Source organism: Lepidochelys olivacea (genome assembly GCF_965140295.1).
Source record: "Lepidochelys olivacea isolate rLepOli2 genome assembly, chromosome: 9".
Lineage (NCBI taxonomy): Eukaryota > Metazoa > Chordata > Testudines > Cheloniidae > Lepidochelys > Lepidochelys olivacea.
Window position 1 is genome coordinate 61,751,974 of NC_140419.1, and position 26,820 is coordinate 61,778,793.

Here is a 26,820-nt window from a genome sequence, read left to right on the forward strand (position 1 = left end):
CTCTACTCTGCAACCTTAACTCTGCCCCCTGGATCTGGCAAGGGCCAGTTGTCAGTATGCTTCAGGTAGGACCACGTCATAATATGCATAATAAGGAGTGACTAAGTAAATGTGCCATTTTTGTGGTGTGATGTGACCCACAGAATTCTCTGTGTCATCTGCATGCACTCAACCACCCTGTGCTGTGTTGGGGTAGCTGTATAGACTGGGGCAGGGGTCACTTTCTGCAGGTTGTCACAGATCACACTACACTGTCAGGGCCTCTGCACCCAGCAGGATCACAAACCCCTAGTTTCTGTTCTGAGTTACGTGAGCTGTGCTGTACAAAGGACTGTTCTTGCTGAAGGGATTTGTAACCATCTGGTAAGGCACATGACTGCGCACTCCAGGGCAGAGGTAAGTGTGGGTGACGTTCCACAGAACAAGGGTGAAGGGGTGGGACACTGGAGTCTCGGATGGGGTTGTGCAGCTGACGTTTGCGGAGCCTGCCCTAACTGTGACTTTTGCCTTGGTGAGGACACAACCAGACAGTTTCTCCTCCTGTTTCCACAGTGCTCCAAGGTAGAGAGCTAAGATGTCTGTCAGGGGTGGGTTGGGGCTATCAGCTTATATCACGGAGACTAAATTGGTCCATAGCTTAGAGGAAGCCTAGTGGCAAAAGCATGAAAAGAGACAGGAGTGCTGCGTTCAGAAAAAGAAAAACCTACATAAATAAATTACAGTGAAATGGATGTGTACCTGTGTATATTTATTTATTTTCCCTAAGTTTAATTAAGTATTTTAGGGAAAAGTGTCAGTGTGGCTGCCAGCAAGAGTTGGTGGCCTCACTCTGAGGCCACCAAAAAATGTGTTGTGAGAACCCCGGCACTAGAATAACCCCTTTGTATTGAGTCCAGGAAGTGTTTAGCTTACTAATTGAATGCAGGGATCTTTTCAGGTCAACTTTTAACTTGAACAATATTTTTCTAATAAGGACACTTGCTTATTCTTAACTAACCAACAATTTATTAATTCACCCAGAACCACATTCATATACAATCAACAGTTCACCACTGAAATGTAGACACAACCAATTGTGTGTACTATACACAAAACAATCTTGCAAGTGATTATCACAGGCCAGAGTTAAGACTTGGCACTTATATCCAGGAACAGTGCAAATTACCTAGATTTCTTACTACATTTCTTATTACTGAAATAATAAATTCTCAATTCCAAACACATTTATCAAACTTCCGAGGATGCACTTGTCTTTAAGCCACCTTTTAAGAGTGTGGTTACTTCTCTTTTCTTCTCGTGTAGTCCGTTGGTTTTTTTGTGGATTCTGGAGTGACGCTGACGTCCAAAGCATGACGCACATGCTTGTGAGCAGATAGGGCAGACAAAGTCATCTCTTTGCTTGGGTTGGTCCAAAAGGGATAAGTTTAGAATATTAAAAACAATTGCTTAAAACAATTCATTTCAATTTCTTTTAGGCCAATTTGCTTGGACTTATAAAGGAGTTAAAAAAACATGGTTAGTTGAGGTCTCACTAGTGAGTGTAGTCTCAGCAAGGCAACCTACAGTTATCAATACTGAAGAATAGAAGGGGAATGGCTGGTCTGGGCATCTGTCACACTTACGGTTCTTCAGCTTCTTGTTGGGTTTAGTCAATTCAGTTGACACATGGTGACTTCAGTTTACACACCCTAGTGTCAGGGCTGATAGGAGGGGGCCACCCTCTTATTCCTACTGCACGTGCCAAGTGAGTGACTTGATTTTAGCTCTTTCAATTTCTTTGCTGCTTCCTTGGTGTTCAGTAGATGGCGATGGTGTATAACAAATTTCCTTAATCCTTTTTGTGGTAGCTTTTTAAGTTTGATTCATTTCAAGGCTTGTATTTCCCTACTATCGCTTGGGAAGCCCCCCCAAGCAATTTCTCTTAAAGTCCCTCAATTATACCATATTTTTTATGTTTTAATATTTCATTTTCCTTGTGCCAAACAATTCCTATTACTTCTAGAGCACAAAAATTATTTACAATGAAAACCAACTCCTTATCATCTTCTTAAAATTGGAGGATATACTCCATATATTCTTTGATTATACTTAAGCATTTCACATTAATTAGGACTTACAGTAGAACAAAACACATTATTCACATATAAATCTGACTCACAAGGCAAAAAATAAGTTCAATAAAAGATATTACCTCACCCACCCTGTTTCTCTAAGACAAAAAATGTGACACTTCTAATTTGGGGTGAAAGACAGTATATCCATAAAATACTTGATTAACATATTGATTTACAAGGAAAACAGTGTATAGTTTATAATTTGGGGTGAAAGCATGTGGGCTTGGCTTTCTTGGGGGTAACAGGCAGTTTGCCTGTCATTTTTAGTTTACTTAACTTGCAGCTTCCCCATCTATTGATCCAGGCAAGATGCAGTGGGCTACTTTGCATAGGAAAGCAGGGTGTGACCCTTGCTTGGTAATTTGGAGTTCTTTTTAGCTAGGTTGGGAGGGAGAAAGAGGTGTTATCTGTATGCAGATTATAAGGGATTCTTACATAGGTGATTAACAGACCTGAAGAAGAGCTCTCTGTGGCTTGAAAGCTTGTCTCTCTCGCCAGCAGAAGTCCAATAAAAGATATTACCTCACCCACCTTGTGTCTCTAATACTCTCATTTAGGTGTTTTAGTTTCTATTCTTGGGGAATCTCCAACCTTGGCTGATCTGTGGGTCCTTAGACAAGATGTCTCACATGATGTGAACCATTTTCTTATTGTCTTCATAAGTGGATCCTATTCCGGGATAAACAGAGGTGGATAGATTTTTTTCTAATTTTTGAGGGCCAGAAGGAATGATTAGTTATTAATTATTCAAGGATTATCTAGTCTATATATCCCTTACTGCTCTCCCATTCTCTCATCCCAGGCTCTGGCAGGCTCCCACTGGAATCAGTCATTGCAGTGCAGCTGACAAGTGGAAATACTCGTTCACTCAGGCTTTATCCCTGTTCACTGCAGACTCTTGGAGACCAACCCACCAATTTTTGTGTCAGCTGCAAACTCTACCATCATTGATTGTGTATTTTCTTCCATATTGTTGATTCACAGATTCCAAGGCCAGAAGGGACCATTGTGATCATCTTAGGGTGACCATATTTCCCAAAGAGAAAATGGGACACCCCCAGCCGCTTGTCCGAGCCCCCCCCGGGCAAGGCTGTCACCCATTGCTGGAATCCTACATGGGGCCCCCTCAAGAGGCTATCACCCTGTGGCTGGAACCCTGCTGCCCCCTCCCATGCTGGAACACTGCCTCCCCTCCCCCCATGAGGGCTGGTATCTCCGCTCCCCCCCACATTCCTCTACATTGCACCCCACTTTTTTGACAAAAGTGAGCATTTGTCCCATTTGCTCTTGCCAACTAATGGAGTCAGCAAGAGCAAACAGGACAAATCCCTCCTTTTGAAAAAAAAAAAAATGAAGTCAGGACAGGCCTTAAAAAAGGGAACTGTCCCGGCCAGAATGGGATGTATGGTCACCCTAGATCATCTAGGCTGACATGCTGGATAACACAGGCCATGGAAGGGGGGAGGGATAGCTCAGTGGTTTGAGCATTGGCCTGCTAAACCCAGGGTTGCGAGTTCAATCCTTGAGGGGGCCATTTAGGGGGTTCTGGGGCAAAATTGGGGATTGGTCCTGCTTTGAGCAGGGGGTTGGACTAGATGATCTCCTGAGGTCCCTTCCAACTCTGATATTCTATGAATCTATGAACTTTCCCAAAATAATTCCTACAGCAGGCGTGTTGGAAGAAACATCCAATCTTGATTTTAAAATGGTCAGTGACGGACAATCCACCATGACCCTTGGTAACCTGTTCCAATGGTCATTTACCCTCACGATTGAAAATTTACATCTTATTCCCAGTTTCAATGTATCTAGCTTCAACTTCCAGCCATTGGATTGTGTTAGACCTTCCTCGGCTAGATAGTAAATATTTATTCTCCATATAGATACTTATGGACTGGGATCAAGTCACCCTCTTAACCTTCTCTTTGATAAGCTAAATATCAAAGAGTTCCTTGAGTCTGTCACTAGAAGGCAGGTTTTCTATTCCTCTCATCATTCTCCTGGCTCTTCTCTGAACCCTCTCTAAGGGCTTGTGTACACTTAAAACGCTCCACCGGCACTGCTCCAGCTGTACTGCTGTAGCGCTTCAGTGAAGACTCTACCTACACCATCGGGAGAGCTTCTTCTGTTGGCACAGGTACTCCCCCTCTCCCATTGACCGCGTGCTGTCTACAGCGGGGGATTGGGTTGGTTTCATTGTGTTGCTCAGGGGTGTGGATTTTTCTACTGACTTAATTTCCTAATGTAGACCAGGCCTAATTCATCAACATTCTTCTTGAATTGTGGACACGGGAACTGGACACAGTATTCCAGCAGCAGTTACACCAGTGTCAAATGCAGAGGTAAAATAACCTTTTTACTCCTACGTGAGATTCCCCTGCTAAGGATATTGAAAAGCACTGAGCCAAGAACAGATCCCTGTAGGACTGTGCTAGCAATACCCCTATTGATGACGAATCCCCATTTACAATTGCATGAGCAATCACTCGGTTTGCTAGTTTTTAATCCATTTAATATGTGATATTTTGTTTTATGATTTGATCAGACTATCATATGTTCTAAGTCTATCAGATCTACACAGATACTGTCATGCAAACTTGGGATCTCATAAAAACTGATGCAAAGTTCGTTTGACAGACCTATTTTCCATAAAAACATATTGATTGGCATTATTTATATTACCATCCTTTTCTTCATTATTTGCTTTGCCTGGGATTTGCCTACAGTTACCTGGGTAATCCTGTTTACTGTTTGTAAATATTGTGATACAGTATGGCCAGAAGGAGAGTGATATAGGAGAGATATGTAAGCCCCAGGATGAGGAGAAGCCTTATTCCCTGTAGAGGGAAGAAAGGTTTCTATAGATTAATTAAAAGCACTTGAAGCCAATTAGAGCACCTGAAGCTAGTCACCTGATAAAACCCCCCTGCTTCAATCAGTCAGGGAAAGGAGTTGGAGCAAGAGTGCAGTTTGGAGGAGTTGAAGTAGAGGAGAATTTGGAGAAGTGCTGTGGCTGGCTAGAAGACCAAGACCCTAGGTAAAGAGACACCTGGCTTGTGCAGAGAGAGAGGGCAGGAAGCCCCACAAACTGAAGAACAAGAGAGGGAAGTAGCCCAAAAGAAGGAAGTACTAGTTCAAGGGGTTTACCACTATCCCTAGGGCCCCTGGGTTGGGACCCAGAGTAGAGGTGGGCCTGGGTCCTTCCCTCTCCACTACCCTTCTCTGGGTTACTAGTGGGACAGTAGATACCCTAGTTCAGGGGCAGGAAACTCCCCTGAAACCCCCGCCAAGAAGAGGAAACGTGGGATCCATCATAATTGTACTGCCAATTTGCCACAATATCAACGCTTCCCCTCAGTGTTTTGGGCCTTCCCCAATTTTCCATGATTTATTTAGAAAGCAACACATGTGGTTCAGAACACTCCTTGACCAATTCTTTTTAATACTCTTGGGTGCAATATATCAAATTCTGCAGATTTTAAAAATCTTTAATAGCTGCTGTTGATGTCTTTCCTAAGTGATTGTCGGAATAGAAAGAATTATCACTGTAAGATGTGTTTCAGAGTAACAGCCGTGTTAGTCTGTATTTGCAAAAAGAAAAGGAGTACTTGTGGCACCTTAGAGACTAACCAATTTATTTGAGCATAAGCTTTCGTGAGCTGCAGCTCACTTCATCGGATGCTGAGCTGTAGCTCACGAAAGCTTATGCTCAAATAAATTGGTTAGTCTCTAAGGTGCCACAAGTACTCCTTTTCTTTTTGCAAGATGTGTATACATCATCCTGCTTCTTTCCAAATAGAGAACATAAGTATTCATGTCTTTTCTGTGTCACTGACAATTTTAATATCTTCATGATATATCGGACCTATACCATTACTAGCATTCCCTTTATTCCTAATGTATTTTTTTAAAATTCCTCCTTATAATCCTTAACCTTAGCATCCATGGCTATTTTGAATGATACTTTTAGTTTCCCTTGTCGGGTCTTTGTATTCCCTTAATTTTAATGTATTGTCATTTCTATCAACATCCTGTGACACTTTCTCAGGGTGCTCAGGACTGTGAGTCAACTTGTTACACCCCTGCTTTTGTGAGAGGGAGGCTTGTTGGTGCTAAACTGGGTGACGCCCAAACATCTCCTTAGGGCTCTGCCAGCCCTTACTTTACCTGGCAGGTTAACACTTGGTACGCTCCAGTCCCCGACACCCTTCCCACCCCAAGCATCCCCGTGTAGTGTCCAGTTCCTGTCACTGGACTCTCACAATAACTACCATGTTCACTGTTCCCAAGGGAAGAGAATATGCAGAGCTTGACAGATACAGGTCCTTTATATCATCACAGCACAGATATATAGTTATAGTAAAACAACCTGAAGTTTATTATCAAAGATTAAGATTTAAGAGATACTGAGTATGGACAATGGGTACCTAAGAAACAAAAGCACAACATGCTTCTTAGTCTAAACTTACCTTTAACAGGCTAAAATTCTTGTCTAGACTGGAGCACCTTCTCACCCAAAGCTTGCTTTTCATGTCACCCACCCACATGGCTGGGATCCATGTTCCTGGATGTAAAAGCACTGCCCTTTTTCTCCCTCAGTGAGGGACAATAGGGTGCTGTCCCTGTGCCCCTCCCCCGGTTAGAGTCTAATAAACCTCGAAGTGCACCTCTAAACCAGCGGTTCTCAAATGTCATTGCCCTGCGACTCCCTTCTGACAATGAAAATTACTACACGAACCCAGTGCCCGGTGTTACTCTGGTGTTAGGGGGTGGGGAATTGTGTGGGGCCCTATGCCACAGGGGGCCCCAGGAAGCTAAGTTGCTCAGGCTTCTGCATCAGCTCTGCAACACAGGGCTCAGGCTTTGGCTTTTTGTTTTGGGCCACAGTGAGTCTAGTGCTGGCCCTGGCGACCCCATTGAAACACACTCGCAATCTACTTTGGTGCTGCGACCTAGCTTGAACTGCTGCTCTAAACAAAGTTCTTTTCCCTGCGGTTCTTTTTCTGTTGACTTCCCATTCCCCTGTTGACTTCTATCTGAATAGACTTCCATTGTGTTGGCTTGCAGTGCTTAATCTACATATGAAGAGGTAATATACATTCCTTTGTCTGGCAAAGCCTGCCTGTGTACCTTGCTTGGGACGCAGATTTAGCATATCTTTTCAGTACATAGACCTAACTTTTAACATACCTTCAGTGCATACGTTTCACAATGATAGTAATGACCAGCAGGACCCCAGCTTTCCCTGAAGATTGTTCTTTATGGCTAAATACAGTGATAGCAGTGTGTGGGATGTAGTGAGTTTGTCAGGCCTGTGAGGAGCTGCTGACACAGAGCAGCGACCCCTTTGCCACTGGCAGGGCCTCGGATTCACACGTCCATCTCCTAGGGTTACCAGACGTCCGGGTTTTCCCGGACACAGCCTCTTTTTTGAGCCTCTGTCTCTGTCCAGGAGGATTTTTCAAATAACAGGCAATGTCCAGGTTTTTGCAGAGCAGAGAAACTCCCCTGTATCTGCAGCTGATTGGTCCATTCCCCTGCAGCCACTGCTGCTGGATCCTGCCCACCCAGGCCCCAGCTCCCAGCCCCAGGAAGGGGGTCCTGCAAGGAGGGACTGACAGATGCCTGTTGCTGTGTCCTAGGCTTGCACCAGCCGCCCTACGACAGTAACTGGGAGTAACACTTCCCCTCACCTCCAGTGAATACTCCTGTTGCAAGTACCCCCTCCTGCACCCCCAACTATACCCCCCCACCCCGTTACCCCCAGCTCCCCTTCCCCTTCCAGCAGTGTCCGCTTTTTGGGAACCTGAATTATGGTAATCCCACCCTCCCTCCCCCATTTGTTTTATATACAGTAGAACCTCAAAGATACAAACACCAGTGTTATGGACTGACTGGTCAACCAGACACCATGTGGAACCAGAAGCAATCAATCAGGCAGCAACAGAGACAAAAACAAAACCAGCAAATACTGTACTGCAGGGGTTCTCAACCTTTTTCCTTTCTGAGGTCCCCTTCCAACATACTATAAAAACTCCAGGGCCCAGCACAGAGGTCCTTGGGGCTTTAGCCCTGTGAGGCTGGGGGGTTGGAGTTGCAGCTGGGGGTGTTTAGGGTTCTGGAGGGGGAGGTGGGGGCTTGGGGCTTCTCACCCTCGGTGTGTCGGTGCTCTGGGTGGGGGGTCTCAGGGCTTCTTCCCCACAGGAGCACCATGTTTCAGAGCTTTAGACATGGGGGAAGCGCTGGGGTTCAGGCCTTCAGCCCTGTGGCTCTGTTCCCAGCATCAGCCCCGCAGGGGGCACCAGGGCTCAGGGCTTTAGCTACTGGGGGAGCACCAGGGCTCCTTGTGGTTCTGCTTCTGTTTTTAGCCCCAGCAGTAACTAAAGCCCTGAGCCCTGGCACACTCCCCTACCCCAGCTGAAACTGGGAACTGAGCTGTGGGGAGCCCCAAGCTCTGACGCCCCCCAGGTGTGTCCTGGGCCTCCTGGGCTTTGTGCCTGTGAAATCCCAGTGGCGCCAGATGGGGGCACCAAGAGCAGCACCTACTGTGGTGTTTAGATGCTGCTTGTAATTATTAGAACTGGGAGCACCGCTGTTGGGAGGACAGGAAACAGAAAGGACAGGGTGGAAGTTGAGGAGGTGGAGTGAGATCTACCGAGGGTGCAGCAGCAGCAGCTTGGTAAAGAGGTTTCCACTTTAAAAATAAAATCCTGTTGAAGTTTGTTAGTACCTTGCCTGGTTGCTACAACATTTTGGCAATGAGGATGGACCTTCTGCCTCTGAACCCAGCTGCACCCTTTCTGCAAAGCCCAGGTGAGCCTCCAATTGCTTTTACTGCCTGGATCCATATGTTTGAAACTTATCTGCTTGCAATCAGTGCTACAGAGATTTCTGAAGTAAGAAAGTGTGCTCTGCTAATCCACTGCCTTGGAGCAGAAGGGCAGCATATATTTTACACTTTTCCCCTTGCAGATGATGATAAATATAAGACTGCACTCACTGCATTAAAGAACTTTTTTGTGCCAAAATTGAATGTAGTAGCTAATTGCTACAGATATTGCCAGCATGAGCAGAAAATAGGGGAGACTATAATGCAGTATATTACTTCCCTGAGGAGTCTGATTGTAACTTGTGACTTTGGGAATATGGCAGATGAGATGATTAGAGACCAGCTCATTGAGAAAACAGCCATGCTTCATGTAAGAGAACGCTTACTTCTAGAACCACAACTTACACGAGAAAAAGCAATAACCATTGCTACTCAGATTGAGTCAGCTACAGCTGAAGCCAAAATAATGAGCATGGATACAGGAGGCACAGTCCAGGTTGTGACTCCTTTGCAGAAAAGTTCACTATCGCTGCAGACAAATGATTACAAGAGGAAAACTAATAGAAAACCACCGAATCAGCAAATTCAAAATACAGTAAAAGCATGTTTTCGCTGTGGATCCCCACAACACCTTGTAAGCTACACAGGATGTCCGGCAAAAGTAGCTCAGTGCAATCATTGCAAAAAGATTGGACATTTTGCTAAAGCATGTCAGAGCAGCCAGTTCAATCAACGGGTGCATGCAGTTACAATACCAGATGTTACTGTGCTGAGCGTGGACAAAATCACTACTGCACATACTCCAGAACAAATAAAGTGCACTGTAAACATTTCCACTGTACCCGCAGGCAAATCACATTCTATTCAGCTAATGTTGGACACTGGCTCAGCAGTATCTATACTACCTGATTCCATCTATCTGCATTACTTTAAAGATGTGCCTCTTACTGAACCCAAACTTCACTTGGTGTGTTATTAGAAAAACCATATTCCAGTACATTGCTGCCTGCCAGCAATAGTTACTTTTGGTGATTGCTGTGTAACTGCAGAGTTCTACATTGTCCACAAAGGCACTCCTATTCTTGGCAGAGATTTATTGGCTGTTTTAAATCTCGGGGTAGTTAATGGACGAATTGATCTTCCTCAGCAAACCACTCTTGCGGTACACACACCAGTTTCAGCTGGGACCCAGCACCAGGTTGAGGAGAAACTCGGCTGTGCTTATGGGTTTCTGCATAAAGTTAAAATGCGGAATAATGTGATGCCTGTACGACAGAAGTTACAGCGCTTACCATTTTCAGTCAGGGAAGCTGTTTCAGGGGAACTTAGAAAACTTGTTCAAAAGGACATTTATTGAAGAGATTGACTCCTCAGAATGGGTTTCACCTATAGTAGTGACACAGAAGAAGGGTGGAGGCATTCGCCTTTTGTGTGGTTCCTTCGTTAGAATACGAAAACCTGGAATTTTATGCAAAGGGGACCATAAATTCACAGCTCCTCTTAAAATCATAGAGAAGAAGGGACCTTACACCTATCGACTTTCTGATGGGTGGGTATGGAATGCTTCTTATCTTGCACCTGCCTATGCACCAAGAGGAGATTATACGAACACCCAGTCTGCATTGGATGACTTCACCATAGTGTCAACACAACAAGACATTGCACTGGAACCGGGGCTTGAGAGACGGCCTGTCAGACCCAGACGACCACCTGTCTGGACTAGAGACCGTTATGTAGTATCTGCAGTGTTTTCAGTGTAATATTTCTGCCAACAGTATAGTGTCTTGTTTCATTTTTGTTCCTGTGGTTAGAACAACAATGTTTATTTTAATTGGGAGAGTTTCTTGAGAGAGGAGGGAATGTGGTGTTTAGATGCTGCTTGTAATTATTAGAACTGGGAGCACTGGCTGTTGGGAGTCTGAAAGGACAGGAACCAGGAAGGAGGGGGGTAAAGAGGTTTCCACTTTAAAAATAAAGTCCTGTTGAAGTTTGTTAGTTCCTTGTCTGGTTGCTACAACACCTACAGAGTCGGGATGTTCTTTGCCGCTGCTGAAACAAAGCAGGAAAACTTGGGTAGCATCTCAGGTGGCCTCTGGCCAGCCTGGGCTTGCAGGGAATGCTCCAGGATGTGGGTTAGGGCAAGCTGAGAAAGGGGTGGTGTCCAAGGTGGATCTTGTGGCTGCCCTGCCCTCCTCATTACATCTGTGCTCTAGTTTGATTAGATGGGATGGCACAGAGGTTAGGCTGGAGCACTGCATGCTGGGAGCTATAGTCTCCCCAGCTGCGCAATGAATAGGAGAAGCTGGAAGTGGTTCCATTTCATGCAGACAGGTGTGGCCTGGCAGGATCCCAAGCCCCAAATGTGCAAATCCCACAAGTCAATTAAAAACAAACAGGAGACTTGAAAGTCTAATGGTTCCTCCCAGCAAAGCAGCCCACCACCAGTCCTAGTGAAAGGAACTGGAGATGGTGGCCAGAAGCCATGGTCCATGAGTGAGTAGGAACCTGCAGAAATAGGAGTCACCACTGGTGCAGGCACAGGCGCTGACTTCTATTTTTCCCCAGGGGTGCTCCACCCCCGCTCAGCCCTGAGACCCTGTCCCCACTCCGCCCCCTCCCCTGGGGCCCCGGCCCGCCCTCTGCTCTTCCCTAAGCCCCTTCCCCTGCTGCCAAACAGCTGATCAGTGCTACCGCTGAACAGTAGTGGCTGATGGGTGCTGAGCACCTACTATTTTTTTTTTTCTGTGGGTGCTCCAGGACTGGAGCACCCACGGAGTCGGTGCCTATGGGTGCAGGTATTGGACGCATTTCCGTGGGACACCAGTGTGCTGCCGGGGTGTGGGTGAGGGAGGCTGCCTCTACAGAGGTACTCAGGCACCAGCGGTAGATGCAGGCAGGACACCCCCTTCCCTCTCTCACTGGCACTGCTCACTTTCTTCCCCTCTTGAGCCTGATAAAACCAACACAGTCTTGACTGGAGAGACGAAATGGCTGAGGTAATCTCTCTTTTTGGACCCTGTTGGTGAGAGAGAGAGAGAAGCTTTCAAGCTTACACAGAGTTCCTCTGATGGGCTGGGAAAAGTACCAAGAGTATCACAGCTAAGGACAAGGTGGAACAGATAGTTTAGCATAAGTAGTTAGCACATATTCTAAGGGACCATTCAAGAGCAGGCTCCGTCCATACAGTGCCTATCCCCAAGTCATTGCATGGCTGCGGTCTCAGAGAGAAGGGCATGGCTGGTCGCGGAACTCCACCCCTCTGCTCTGTCAGAGCGCTAGCTCTCAGATCGGCATCTGGCAGAGCAATGGCTTCCTCCCCTGTCCCAGGTCCCATTGGGATGCACAGCTCCCATCACACAGCTCTCCCCTTCCAGTAAGCGCCATGATCCTTCATCTTGTATCTCATCTGACTCGGTCCACAGAGGTGTTCTCCTCTCTCCCATGTCAGCCTGGGATCTGGTCCAGAGACCTGAGGCATCTGCACAGGCACAAGAACATGCTTTTATACAATCTAATTTGCACCTGCTAAACTTCTGCTCCAAAGAGACCCAGTAACAGATGAATCCCCCAATCCTGGTGAGAACACCCAGCAGTCTAATTTCTCCAGGATGTTGTCTCCCACCCATAATCATACAAAGAAAGTGGTTCTTTGGGTACTTTCCCCCTTTCCGTGATGGGCTAGATATGGGGAACTTGACTTGTAACAGGATTACATTACCCTGAAAGGGCAGCTCCATCTTGGTCTACGTTGTCCAGTGTGTATTTACATGTCCCCCAGCACACAACTTGGTGACTGGGCACATGTAGTAGTTTTGCCCACCTGCACAAACTTGTTATTTAAGTTGTGCATGAGTATGCTCCTGAACACTTGGCTCCCTTTTCCCAAATTTCACTCCAGCTCCCTTGAGCTGAGGATAAGACAAGAAGCCATGGGCTTAAATTGCAGCAAGGGAGGTTTAGGTTGGACATTAGGAAAAACTTCCTAACTGACAAGATAGTTAAGCACTGGAATAAATTGCCTAGGGCGGTTGTGGAATCTCCATCACTGGAGATTTTTAAGAGCAGGTTAGACAAACACCTGTCAGGGATGGTCTAGATCAGGGGTTGGCAACCTTTCAGACGTGGTGTGCTGAGTCTTCATTTAGTCACTCTAATTTAAGGTTTCGCCTGCCGGTAATACATTTTAACGTTTTTAGAAGGTCTCTCTCTATAAATCTATATTATTTAACTAAACTAGTGTTGTATGGAAAGTAAACAAGGTTTTTAAAATGTTTAAGAAGCTTCATTTAAAATTAAATTAAAATGCAGATCTTATCAGTTTAGTGCAGTGGTTCTTAACCTGGGGTGCACACACCCCTGGGGGTGCGAGATCTGCCAGATTTTTTTAGAAGGTAAATCATCAAAAACACAAATTAAGCACAGGCACATAAGTACAACTACTTTGTGTCATCAAACCTATGTATTTATTAACATTATACATTTTTTAACCATTACTGTAACATACAATTTTTTTAAGTTTTCAAGTTTTTAAGCTAATTGTAGTGTAATTTTTTATAAGGGCTGCAGAGTGCTGGGCCCAGGCCAGGAGCAGAGCCCTGGGCTGGCTGCCAGTACCCCAAGCCAGCAGGAAGGCTGAGCAGGGCCGGAGGCCCGGACCCCAGATGGCAGGGGGCCGGGTGGCTGGAACCCCAGGCCAGCAGCAGGCTGAGCGGGGCAGATGGCTGGGACCCCAGCTGGCAAGGGACCGGTGGCCGGAACCCCGGACTGTCAGCAGGCTGAGCTGGGTGGCGGACAGAACCCCAGACCGGCAGCGGCTCACCCGCTGCCGGTCTGGGGTTCCACCGTCTCCTGCCAGTCGGGGTTCCAGCCGCCAGACCCGCTCAGCCTGCTGCCATCCAGGGGTTCTGTTCACTCAGGCTGGCAGCGGGCTGAGCGAAGCCAGTGGATGGAACCCCAGACCAGCGGCAGGCTGAGCGGTCTTGGGTTCCGTCTGCTGGCTCCTACCAACCGGGGTCCTGGTCTCTGGCCCCACTCAGCCTGCTGGTGGCCTGGAGTTCCGTTCACCCAGACAGGCCGCAGGCTGAGCAGGGCTGGCGGCCAGGACCCCGGCTTGGCAGCAGTATGCCGGTAAAAATCAGCTCACATGCCGCCTTTGGCACGAGTGCCGCAGGTTGCTGAGCCCTGGTCTAGATAATACTTAGTCCTGCAGTGAGTGCAGGGGACTGGACTAGATGACCTCTTGAGATCGCTTCCAGTCCTATGATTCAGTTCCCTCCATTCCTTTCATGCCATATTCCCTTGAGTACGGTTCATATAGTTTTCCATGACTCCTAACCACCTACAAAGAGCAGCATTCTCCTGAATTAACATAGTGGAAATATTTCAGCAAGGATCAAGCCCATTTTTAGAAGCATCTCCACCAACCCCCGTTGCCTATGCTGTGTGAGGAGTTTAGTTCATTCTCTCATTATCCACCACAGATATCCTGGCAACTGAAATGTCAAAAGCCAAGTGCAGTTGTGACGTAGATGACTGTCAGTTGCCGTTCTGTAAGTGAGTGTGAATGCGCTTGATTCACCCAGATTGCAGGTCAGTTGAACTGTTATCCCCGCAGGCACAGGCTGTAAGTCAGCTCTCATAGATAGCAATTCAGAGTAATTTCCAGTCATTATGGAAGATATGAGGAGGAAATGAATTGCCTAACCTAGCTTATGCACTAGCAGAATTAATGTGGCTCAGGAATTCCCCAGTGCAGAAAGTGTAACTATGGTAACCTTCCAAATCAATCCCTTGTTTTCTGAATCATCGTCCCGCTGTACAAGGTAATGCCTGGCAGGCCTTTCTCTTGCAAATTTCCATATTCTTCCACATCTTTCCCTAGAAGTGCCACCTATTGGTGCTTTGCCATGCCAACTGATTACAGAATTCGTTCATCAATGGAGTGCGCTTTCCAGTCTCTGCCCCTCCTGGGGGATTCTCCATGGGATGAGATGCTCCGGCCTTTCATTTTCTCTTAATTTTTCCTTTAACTTCCAAATCCAAAATTACAAAATACCCTCTTGGAACACCCTGGCTGGTGTCTGTGTCCATCAGGAAAAAAACAAGCCAACAGAGGGATCTGGAGTGAGGGGGGAGTTTTCCTCCCAACTCTGCCTGACCCCAAACCCATGGCAGCTTCCTCCACAGCTCCTGGGGCTGAGGAGGTGCTGGTATGCTGTTGTAGGCTGACAGAGCGGTGCAGGATAGGGCTGTGGGGAAAGCTTGTTCTGTGGCTCTATATCCATAGCTGAGAAATGGGCTTTATTAACACCCCTATCCCCTGGATCAATCTGCTGGGAAGTGGGGAAGGCGGCTGAGCGTGGGACTGTGGGAAGCCAGAAGCTGGCTGGGCATTAATGCTGCTGTTTCAGTGTTAAATGGGCACTCTTGGAGGAGACCTCGGTCTGGGGTGGACATGTGCCCTTTGATATTACTTTGTTTATTTCCTTTGCAATGTTCCTGAGGAATGGAGTGGATCTGACTCAGCGTTAGGGTAAGCAGGCACGGCTGCCCATTGACTTTGATTGTTACCCAGGTCTGCCCTTGCCTGCCTGTGGCAGGCATGCTCCCAGAATGGGAGCAAGTGCTGCTTATGTAGCCCCCATGCGGAGGGTGAGGACTCCTGCTCCGGGAGCAGCTGCTCTCAGAGGACAACAATCTTGCCTTCTTTGGGTGATGTCATTTCAGCCATTGGGCTTCATGTGGGTGAAGTGCAGGGGAGCCTGGGGTGGGGGTGGGGGGGATGGGGAGAAGAGGACATGCTGGTTGCACTCAGCACTACAGTGATTCTGGGATGTAGAGCCTGGGTAAGGCTGGCAAAGTCGAATCTCGCCCCAAATCAGTGCATTTCCTTAGTGGCTCCTCTTTTTGGTGCCCATTCTATTTTCTCTGTATTCCCTAAACTGCAGTGTCCACTCCCTTCTCTCATGCAACCCGGGCATGGAAATGGCCTCACATCATGAGCTTTTTTATTTTCTGCCATGCTCCCGTGTGACTCTGAGGGGCGAGGCCTCCTCCCTTGTGTACAATCAGGTACGTCTGAGTTTGGAACTCCTCTGGTTGTGCGCGCTCACAGTTCTGATCTTCCAGCTTGCTCTCTGGAGCTGGGGTCTGGGCTCACTTGTGTGGGTCTGCGCAGCGCTCGGCAAAGGGCTGAATGCACCTTTCTCTAGATCACTTGATGGAAGTGCTGAATAATGTAGGTTCCCCTATGGAGGCCCAAGCCAAAATGTTCTTGTCACTAATGGAGGAAGCCAAGGTGGGTGTGGTAATCTTTTTTATTGGACCAGTTTCTGCGGGTGGAAGGTACAAGCTTTCGAACTACACTGAGTTCTTCCTCAGGTCAGGGGAAGGAAGCAGCGTGTCTGAGTTCAGTGACAATTGTGGATCTTGTCACTAATAGTTACTCTCTGTGCCCAGTCCCACTAGCTTCGCCTCTTCCTCCTGTTTGCTAAGAAACATTGCTTTGTATATCTCTTATGTGGCATTTAGTTTATTTAGTGCTTTGTGACAGACAAGTATACTCTCTCCATTTCCCTCCATCTGTCTCTGTCTCGCGCTCAGCGCTGATGGCCAAGCAGACTGTTTGGCTTTTATAAACCTGTGAAGTAGCTATGTCTCATGCAGATTCAATTTGCTCAGTCTAGGCACTTACGTGGCCCTCACGTTCATCGTACTGGAATGTCCCAGAAACAATGGGGGAGGACAGGTGCTGTGTTCCAGTTTGGGCACTGTAGTACCTCAGAGAGACTGGTACTTTGCAGGGAATAGAGAGACGAGAAAGAAATTATCAGAGAGGGGATGAGTTAAGAAAGAGCAAGAAACATTTGGAGGGGCCCAGTTTATCACTGGTGTAACCCTTCTGAAGGCAATTGGGTGACATCAGGGACATTTCTGACCCATTCTGTCTAGCATGGAGTGTGCTGCTGTCTGAAGGGGATAGAAAGTCCGTATTGGCGTTGTCCCTTCCTGCCCGATGGTGAATGGTGACGGCGTAGGGCTGCAGAGCCAAGTACCACCGCATAAGCCTGGCATTAGTGTCCTTCATCTTACTGAGCCACTTCAGGGGTGCATGGTCCATAACCAATATAAAGGGGGCCCCGAGGATGTAATAGCCCACTTAACAGAGTAATTCCTTTCTCTGGGGAACAGCTTCTGACTGAGGTATATGATAGGGTGTTCCTCCCCGTCCACCTCCTGGGAGAGGACTGCCCCAAGCCCTACTCCTGAGGCATCGGTATGAATGATGAATCCACGATGAAAGTCAGGGCTGAAGAGTTCTGGCTTGCTACTCAGCCGTTCTTTGATGGTTTGAAAGGCCTTCTCACGTTCATTGGACCAGCAAACTCCGTAGGGGTTGTCTTTGGTCAGGAGCTCTGTCAGAGGGGTGGCAATGGTTGCGAAGTGGGGTACAAACTGCCGGTAATATCCAGCCTCTTTGTGGTCGGCGCCTGATATTCCTGGAGTGCTTGGACTTTTCCGATGAGGGGTCGTAACTATGCTACTATTTCAGAGTAACAGCCGTGTTAGTCTGTATTCGCAAAAAGAAAAGGAGGACTTGTGGCACCTTAGAGACTAACCAATTTATTTGAGCCTAAGCTTTCGTGAGCTACAGCTCACTTCATCGGATGCATGTATGGTTAAATTGGTTAGTCTCTAAGGTGCCACAAGTCCTCCTTTTCTTTATGCTACTATTGTTAGAGCATTAGCTCGGACAGAGTTCATGCAGGTCCGCCTACCAGAGCTGGGAATTACACTTCCAGCTGCAGTGTAGACAAACCCTAAACCTGGGAAGGGAGGGAGGAGGGCTGTTTTCACAGGACTCTGGGGGTAAAACCAAGAGTCAATGGACTTAACCTTAACCAAGGCCAAGTATAGGTGTTGAACTAGGGGAAGTGTCCAGAGGGCATAGCCATATGGACACAGAGCTGATTGCCAGAGAGTGGTTCCTGGCAAACTCACCGCTATGGACCAAGGCTGTTTGTATAAGTGGCCATTAATTTTGGTGCCCAACTTGAGACATGCCAGATCAGTGGGTGCTTCTGAAACTGTGGTTGCAACATTTACATTAGTGCTGAATTTGGCCTTGCCAGTGTCTGCAAAATGGAGCCCAAAAGCCTGGCCCAGACATCCCAGCAAGTTCCTTCCATCTCGGTACCCTCCGAGCCTGTGACTCTGCCAGGGGAGGAAGAGGAGAAAAGCCCACATTTCCTTTCCTTACCGTATCACTCCTGGAGCTGTGGGTGGGATATGGCACGAATTGGCGCTGGACCCCTGCTGGGAACCCGAGGGCCACGCTCCATGTGGAAGAGAGGGAAAACTTTCCTCTTCACGCACAAGCACAGCTGGTAGATCTGCAGCCGCACCTCCTTCTGCCAGTAGGCGTAGATCAGCGGGTTCAGCAGAGAATTGCAGAGCCCCAGCAGCCACAGGTACCTCTCAATGACATCGTATGGGAGGCACTTCTGGCACATGGTCTTCACAATGCTAGCTATGAAGAAAGGGGACCAAGACAGCACAAAGCACCCGATGAGAATAGCCACGGTCCTCACGGCTTTCATGTCACTGGTGTTATGAGGCGAAGGACTGTTCCCTGACAGCCCAACCTGTGCCACTTTTCGGATGTGCTGTACGTGCAGAGAGGCAATTTTCAGGATGTCACAATACAGGTAAATGAAAATGAACAAAGCTGGGAAGAACCCGATACAGAAGACGATGAGCATGTATGTGGGCTGGAAAACTCCAAAGAAAGTGCACTTCCCCTCATAGCTCTGCTGAAAGCCCTGCACTATTACTGGGAGAAAGCCAATAAAGCAGGCAGCCAGCCAGAGACCCATAATGCAGGCACCAACTACCAGGCCACTCATGATTCGGAAGTACTGGAAAGGTCGTTTAATGGCCAAGTATCTGTCAAAAGTCACCATGATCATGGTGAGTATGGAGGCAGCTGAAGGGGAGATGATGAAGGCCATCCTCAGGATGCAGACCATCTTCGGTGGGGGGTGTCTGTGTGCGGAAAGCTCGTCTGTGACCAGCCCAGTGATTGTGACACCAACCAAAGAGTCTGCAACTGCGAGGTTCAAGACAAAATACAGTCCTGTGCAGCCGTTCTTCTGGATCAGCCTAAACAAAGCAACAGCAACAAGTGTATTTGTAGCAATAATGAGAGAGGCCAAAACAGAGAGAACCACTCCAAACACAAAGCCATCCATAGCTAATCTCTCATAAGGACATGGCAGATCCAACCTTACTGACTTGACTCCATGGCATTCCCTGGGCTTGCTACCAGAATCACAGATCAGCTAGGAATCCTGGGGAAAAACATGTCCTGGAGAAACGTCAGACAGTCGCCGTGCAATGGTCCTGGGCTCAGCTATAAGAGCTGACTTGGAAAGCTCAGTGCATGAGGGTGTACTTGTCTCCTCTCTGGTTAGGGAGCCCATGAGGTTGAACCGTGCCTATGTATCCCCAGCTGTCAGCGGACTGGAACTGCAAGGCTCATGCTGCCAGCAGCAGCCAGTGACCAGGTCTAGTCCCGCCCCTCCAGGAACCCAGTTACCAGACAACTCCAGAGAAGGGAGGGGAAATGCTCTCGCTGCTTGCCAGGCTGCTCTGACAACCAGCTGGGTGGCTCAGCATCCCATCTGCATTCATAGCATCACCCCAGGGGTTGGCGGACTGCAGCAGGCTGTGCAGAGTCTATGCTGGGTCTGATGAGAGCAATCACAGTGAACGATCCCACCAGGAGCTCCAGACTGACAATGCCAATGCTGTTTTCCATCCAGGACAATCACCCAATCCTTTGTAGTTATTGTCACACATCCCAGCTCATAACTCAGACATCCCATGTGCCCCCTTCCGGCCCCACACATCCAGAATCCCTCCACATGCTGCTGCTGTTTCTTCCCCAATGTCTTTAAGGTCCGTTCATTCTTTTCTCCACCCACAGCTAAAGCTGCTGGAATACAGGGGTGCTGGGAGATGACCAAACAATTGTTATTAGAATTCATTTTTTTTACAGCACCTAGATGTGGGTGGGGCACTTTCCAGCCCCCTCAGAAAGACACAGCCCCTGCCCCAAAGAGCTAGCCTGCTGCATTTGGGGGTAAGGAACAAGGTGTGGAAGGACAAAGGCTGCAACATCAGGGTAACAAAGTTAGGCACATGAATATCTTTGTGAAACAAGAACTGGATTCTGCTGCCCAGCTCCCTAGAACCAGACTTTGGGGTTGTCATGGTTCCCAAGGTAACTGCACCTCTGACTGCTTCATGGCCTCTGTAAGGGCCCCCCCGCACTGTTGTCTCAGGCCATCACCTTTCTCAGGTTCCTGGCGGAAATCTCTCAGCCTCTCCCTTCAGACTGGGGCCTTCGGCTGCAGACTTCCGCATTTCACTGTGATGATCTCAGCAAGGCTGGCTTCAGCTCAGCACCTGCCGTCCTGTCCTGCCAGGGGCAATGACAGGGTAAACCAGTGGCCAGCCAGCTCTCAGGAAGCAAAGTCCTATTTTATATTCAGAACAAAAGCATGACAGAGAAAACATTTTAAAAACAATATAGAGCCTATATGCAGGGCTGGCTTTTGGGCATTGCCCATCTTCCACCTGGAGGCTCTGGCAGGTTTCAGAGTAGATCAGATCCTCCCCAGGACCTGCCCCTCCAGTCACAGTCTTACGACCATTCATGGATCAAGGGTGAATGACCATCTCCATGACACGTTGGTCACTTTATGCAGTTCTCCATTCTTTGTCTCCCAAGCCCCTTGAACCAGGTCCAGCCAGTCGGTGTCATTTCCCAGAGGGGAAGGGAAGGGTAAAATGTCCCCAGACTTGTCACCTGCCTAGCGACTGACATTCGTTACCCTGGTGACTTTAGTTCCTGCAGGAAACCCAGTAACTCCTCCGCTGCGACAGGAACACAATTGCAAGCCCTCCGATAAGGATGCATATAGCATTTGTAAAGTAAATGTAACAGGCTTTACATGGTTCATGTGTCCACAGGATCTGTCAAAGGGGCTCATTCCTGAAATGTTGCCTCTGAAGGCAGGAAACTGCACCCCACCTGCATTTGGAGATCGTCCCCTTCGGAGTACCTGCCACTAACCTGGCAGCTGCTGTCGCCTCTCCAGCAGGAGCCTGTGAGGGATGTGTGGTGCATCTGCCGGAGGAGCAACCTCCTGCTCTGGCTGCTGTTGGGTGCCTCCCTCTCACTGCTGCTCTAGAGATTGAGCTCTGCCTCGTGATGCAAGTGTTTCTGTGCTTCCCCATCTCCGAGGCACATCATCCTGTCTGTGGCACTGAGCAGCCACCCAGCCTGGGGTCACGTTTGGGTTCAGTGGCTGTCTGGCATTTAAAGGAAAGGGTGGTGTCCACACACATTTCTACAAGAACATCAGGATATTGGTTCTTTGGGTTCCATGGCTTCTTCTGCCATTCCCAATATCTTACAGATGGGTTAACTGCGTCCAGGAACATATCCTGACAGCTCAGTCAAGCCCTGCCCTAAGGTCTTTCTCCGACGCACCCAGGCAAGCCATCCTGCACACAGCAAAAAATTTGGAGTATAAGCCATTGGCTTGGGGATCAGAGGCTGCCCCCAGCCCTCCCTGTGATGCCAGTGTCACCGCAGGTACTGTGCCCTGGGAGCCATCTCTCCATTCTGTTACCCCAAGACACCATGTTTATAGTGCTCCATGTGTCTCTTTGTTGCTGTTCTGGGGCAATAAGAAATAGAAAATAATAAGACCCTCCAGCCCTGTCCTAAGAACTCTTCTTCTCTTTAGTGAGATCAAATTTAAAAAGTGATTCCGTAGCAGCTATTCAATATCCAGCCTTAATTCCTTCTTCTGCCTTGTTCCTGTGCATTTTACCTGGTATTTATTTATCCCAATACATTTCAAAGCCCTTCTCCCTTTTCCCACAGCCCTTTTGGCAGCAGGAGTTCCTTCTGCTCTTTCCCTGGCCCTTGGGCTGCTTTTTATTTCTTTAAACTTAAGTCACAGTGACATTAACTGCACTGCCTCCCTGGGCAATTGACTGACATAAGCCATGCGAATATTGTCATGCTAGATTGTTGAGAGTCTACTGTTGTTTACTTCCTGGCAGTCTGCTAACAAGGGTCTGATAGGGGTTTGTTTCCATAGGGTGGGTCACCCTTGGTGAAATAGTTCACAAAAGGAATCCGGACAAATTATTGCTTGTTTGTATCTCATTTGACTTTTCTGTCATCCTAGGCAACGTGAACTCTGGCTCATCATGTAACGAGAACACTTGGAGTGCAAAGGAGGGGGAAGGTGCTCCTGGACTGGAGTCGGAGGATTGCATACTCACTGGACATTGCTGTCGATGACAAGGGCACAAAATGCTGGGCCACAGAGAATCCCTCCTTTCCCCCAAAAGGATCACAGAGGAGCTGGACTCATTTGCAACTGACCAATTGTGAAGATGCGTAGTGGGAGAACTGTCCCATGGGGTGAAGCAGGCATAGCTGATGCCTGTGCCAACGGTCGCCCACTCTAGCACAGGTGTGTGTTGCAGCGTGGGAGTAAAGCTGGCCCAGAGCTTGCCCTAGGATCTGCAGCAGGTCAGCCCTGACCGTGTTCTTCACCAAATGGGCTGGCCCTGAGCACTGATTGTACCTGTGACCCTAAGAGCCCTGTGCTCACACGCTACACTCCACTGTAATAATCTTTGTATAACATATGCCTTGTGCAATATCATCTGCAAACTAAAAACTCACTGGTCAATAACATCATGGTAAAATGTCTCCTTAAAGGTCTGATCCAGCTCCTGCTACAGTCAGTGGGAGTTTCTTCACAGACCTCGCTGGGAGTAGGATTGGGCCCTAAGCCAATAAAGAATTGCCTGTCGCAACCCCAGGACGTTGCTAAGCCCAGGGCGCCTGCATTCTGCAGTGTACAAGAGACCTGGCTAGACAGGGCTCTGGTTATATAGTGTTATCAGCTCTCCCAAGGTTTTCCCACTTATGGGATTATGGCTGGGGGCAGTTTGGAGCCCTTCTGGCAATGCCAGAGACGTGCTAGTGAATTTGGGCCCTGATTGGTTGCTCATCCCGCTCACCTGCCTCCTGGGGCAGCATTACTAGACCTGCTGCAGAGATGGCTCTCTTCCTCCCTGGGGCAACCTAAAGCTGTTCTCACAGAAGGGGTGGGGGGAACAAAGAGCTCCGCAGTTCAGGGCAGCTCCTTCCCCTCCCTGCTCCTCCCTGCAGCACTTGGCCTGGGTAGGGCAGAGGGTGGTGAAGAGTCCCTGCAGCCCCCCAGCCTGGAAGAGTGGGTGAACAACCCCAGGAGGAGCAGAGGTGCATCGGGAGAGCACTGAACTGATGGGGTGGGGGCTGAACTGGGGATTGGGAGGACTGAACAGGGGTTGGACAGGGCTGAGCTGATGGGATGGGGACTGGGTGGGGGCAGAATTAATTGCTGGCAGAGGATGGGCAGCTATGGGGGTGAGAGCTCCTGCAGTGAGGGCCAAAATCACCTTACCCAATACATCTGGGAGAGTGGGCAACATGATTGATCACCCACACACTGGGCATGGGCACAGGGAGTTCAACAATCAAAAGGCAGACCAAAAACAATAGAAATTGTGACGCTGGCAGGCCAGGGGCCAGCTCTTGCCAAGGCTTTAGGCCTCAGCCGGGCACTGACAAATTCATTGCTGGAAACCAGTCTGTGTCACCTGTGTGTCAGTGTGACTAAGATGGGTATTGGACTCATAACCATGAGTTTAGGGTTTGGATTTCATGAATTGCTTGCAAGTTGCTGCCTGCATTAATGTCACATAATATGTTTATCACACGCTATAAGATAATATCGAAGTTTTTGCTTTATAACTGTAACAACTGTTTGCTCTGAAACTGTGCACCTGTCAGGAGGGATTGTCCCTGGCCCATCAAGAAGGCCTATCAAAATTAAATGGTCCATTGTAGGACATCCCAATACAAAGACTTTGCTTATTGGCCCTGCACACCCATGAAAAGGCTACGTGCAAAAGGGCTCATCCCAGTAGCTTGAATTCTGGAAGAAGGAAATAAAGATCTGTTTTGCTGTTTGGACTCTCACATGGCTATGAAACAGAATCAGAGATCCCCAGAATCAACCTGGTTTAGCACTAAAAGACATTCAGAGCTGGCAGATTACTACAACTCTGTCACTTTTTAAAACCATACACAGACTGTAACTCATTTGTGTATATATGTTTGTTTGCTTTAACCTTGTAATAACGCTCTCATTTCTTTTTCCTAGTTAATAAATCTTTAGTTAGTTTAGTAAAGGATTGGTTATAGGTGTTGTCTTAGGTGAGAGATATAAGGTATAAATTGACCTGATGTAAGTGATTGGTCTCTTGCGACTGGAAGTAACCTGCATATTTTGTGATCTTTGGTGTATAGCAACCAATTATCACTAAGTCTAGCTTGCCTGGGTGTCAAGATAGATTGGAGTGGCCAAGGGGACTGTCTAGGAATCCATGGTAAGGCTGTTATAGTGCTTTAGGAGTTTACATTTGTTACTGGGTTGGGGATATCTAATTATAGGACATGCAGGCAGTTTGTGGTCTCTGTCCTGCTTCTTGACAGTTTGCCCTGAGGTTGGCACGGATGGTCATGAGCCACTCCAGACAGCATGACAATCTTTAAAAAACAAAAATCTCATGATTTTCTGGGGCTTGCCTCAGGCTTACCAGTTAACCAACCTTAACTGTTAAACCCTGGCCACGCCACTCCAGACCCCGGCCGCACCACACCAGACTGCGCTGGCTGGATCCTGGTCCTGGTTGTGCCAGACCCCACTGTGCTGGCCAGACCCCGGCCACACCACGCCAGACCCCACTGCGCTGGCCGCACCCTGGCCGCATGCTGGCCACGCTGCATTGGACCCCACTTTGCTGGCCAGACCCTGTCCCCAGCCGTGCCACGCTGGACCCCGGCTGCACCATACTGGACCTCGGCCATGGCGGCCAGACTCTGGCTGCGCCAGACCCCAGCCATGGCCCCACCCAGCCGGCCGGCCCACTCCAATCCTAGCTCCTGCCTCACTGGCCAGAGCAACCCCAGCCTCTCTCCCTTTAATCAGCTAACTGGTTAAACAATAGAATTTGAATAGTTCAAATGGTTAGCTTTTAAACTATATTTACATCCCTACTTCAAAACCAGTCACATAAGAGGTACCAGCACCCACTGACTCCAATAGCTCCTGTTACTTCTTCCCATCCTGGAAATCAGTTGCAAATATAATCATCTCAGTGTGAAGTGGAACTTACCAGAACATGGTTTCAGAGGAGCAGCCGGGTTAGTCTGTATTTGCAAAAGAAGAGGAGGACGTGTGGCACCTTAGAGACTAACATTTATTTGAGCATGAGCTTTCGTGAGCTACAGCTCACTTCATCGGATGCATACCGTGGAAAATACAGTGGGGAGATTTATATACATAGAGAACATGAAACAATGGGTGTTACCGTACACACTGTAAGGAGGGTGATCACTTAAGGTGAGCTATTACCAGCAGGAGAGCGGGGGGGGATAAACACCCCCAGAGAGCAGGGGAGACAAGGTGCCCTCCCCACGTGGGGGCAGACTCATGGGCTCTTGGGGCTACTGGTACAGCCACAATAACCAGGGACTGATTTGGGATGGGGGGAGGGGCAGGCTGAGGATCTCTGAGATAAGAACTTCACAACATTAGGGACTTTTGTTTCAAACCAGGATAAGACACCATGGGGCAGCCCTGATGTACTGCAGGGCAGAGCAGCTACACAGGAGTGGCCCCTGCAACCCCGCCACGGAAACAAGTCCTAAAACACGTGCAGTCCCAGACACCGTGCTGAGTCTAAATGGAACCTTGGCCATGTCCCAGAGTCAGAGCTTGTCCCACAGACAGCGTCTGGCCCACAGCCGGAGCCCACCCCACAGCCAGAGCCCATCTCCTAGCCCCCACACATCCCCAAGCCGGAGCCAGGCCTCACTGTGACAGAGAACCTGGGAAATGCATAACCACCTGGGGACACGACAGAATGGGCCTGAAGTGCAAAGAGCACCAAGGCCTAACCCAGGGGATAGAGGGGGCACCCTACATCACTGGAGGGTAAAGGTATTTCCAGTGGGTCAGGGCTGTTGGAAGAAGCTGGGTGGCACTTCATCCGCTCAGTGGCAAGCATCCACAACTCACCCTTCCTCCCAATCGATAATTCCTCCCTCATTCCTTCCAGCTGCCAGTTGCTCCTGTGCTTCCCTTGCCTAACTTCCCTCCTCACTGTTACTCACTCTTGCATTACCCAGTGACAAACACCCGCACCCCGCCATTCCCTTTCACCGCACACTGACAAACACACATATCCATCCCCCAGGCTCCTCCTGATGTGCAAACCTGACATTACCCTCCTTGACAGTCCTTCTTACTCGTGTCTAGCCCACTAGCCCCTGGGTCAGCTCCTGTCCCAGTGGAACTCCCTTCCTGTGATGCTGGGAAGAAAGGTGTCTCGGTTGTTTGGAGCAGAGTCTGTGGACCCTCATAAGAGGTGGAGCTGATCTGGCCTGTGATGGGGTGTATTTACCCTGCACTGGCCCTGCAGGGCTTAATTACACCCTGTGATCCAAGAAGGCCATGCCCCCTCACTCTTGCTGGGCATGCGCTGACTGGAGGCAGACTATAAAAGAGGGCAGCCCAGCTCAGTCTGGGCTGACCAGGGAGGAGAGTGGAGGTGTGTTGCAGACTCCTGCTCCGAAGCTGTTAGAGCCCCAGGCTGCAGAGACCAGCCATGCTAACACCCCAGTGAGCAGAATCATAGATTCATAGAATAACAGAGTTGGAAAGAAAAGGAGTA

General features: G+C 48.5%; 2 protein-coding genes across 2 annotated transcripts in view; one reads left to right on the forward strand and one right to left on the reverse strand.

Annotated features, from left to right (window-relative positions):
- The window catches only part of SLC25A14 (solute carrier family 25 member 14), a 45,755-nt gene extending 22,419 nt beyond the window's left edge, over positions 1 to 23,336 (forward strand). The window contains exon 8 of the mRNA XM_084639363.1: positions 22,212 to 23,336. Coding sequence (XP_084495489.1) covers positions 22,212 to 22,220 — 9 coding nt within the window. The 3' untranslated portion in view covers positions 22,221 to 23,336. The remainder of the gene's footprint in view (positions 1 to 22,211) is intronic.
- On the reverse strand, positions 18,207 to 19,318 carry GPR119 (G protein-coupled receptor 119; the record flags this gene model as incomplete). The annotated part of the gene is made up of 1 exon (XM_084638096.1): positions 18,207 to 19,318. The coding sequence occupies exon 1, from the start codon at positions 19,191 to 19,193 to the stop codon at positions 18,207 to 18,209; it is 987 nt and encodes a 328-aa protein (XP_084494222.1). The 5' UTR covers positions 19,194 to 19,318.
- Positions 23,337 to 26,820: the final 3,484 nt, after the last annotated feature.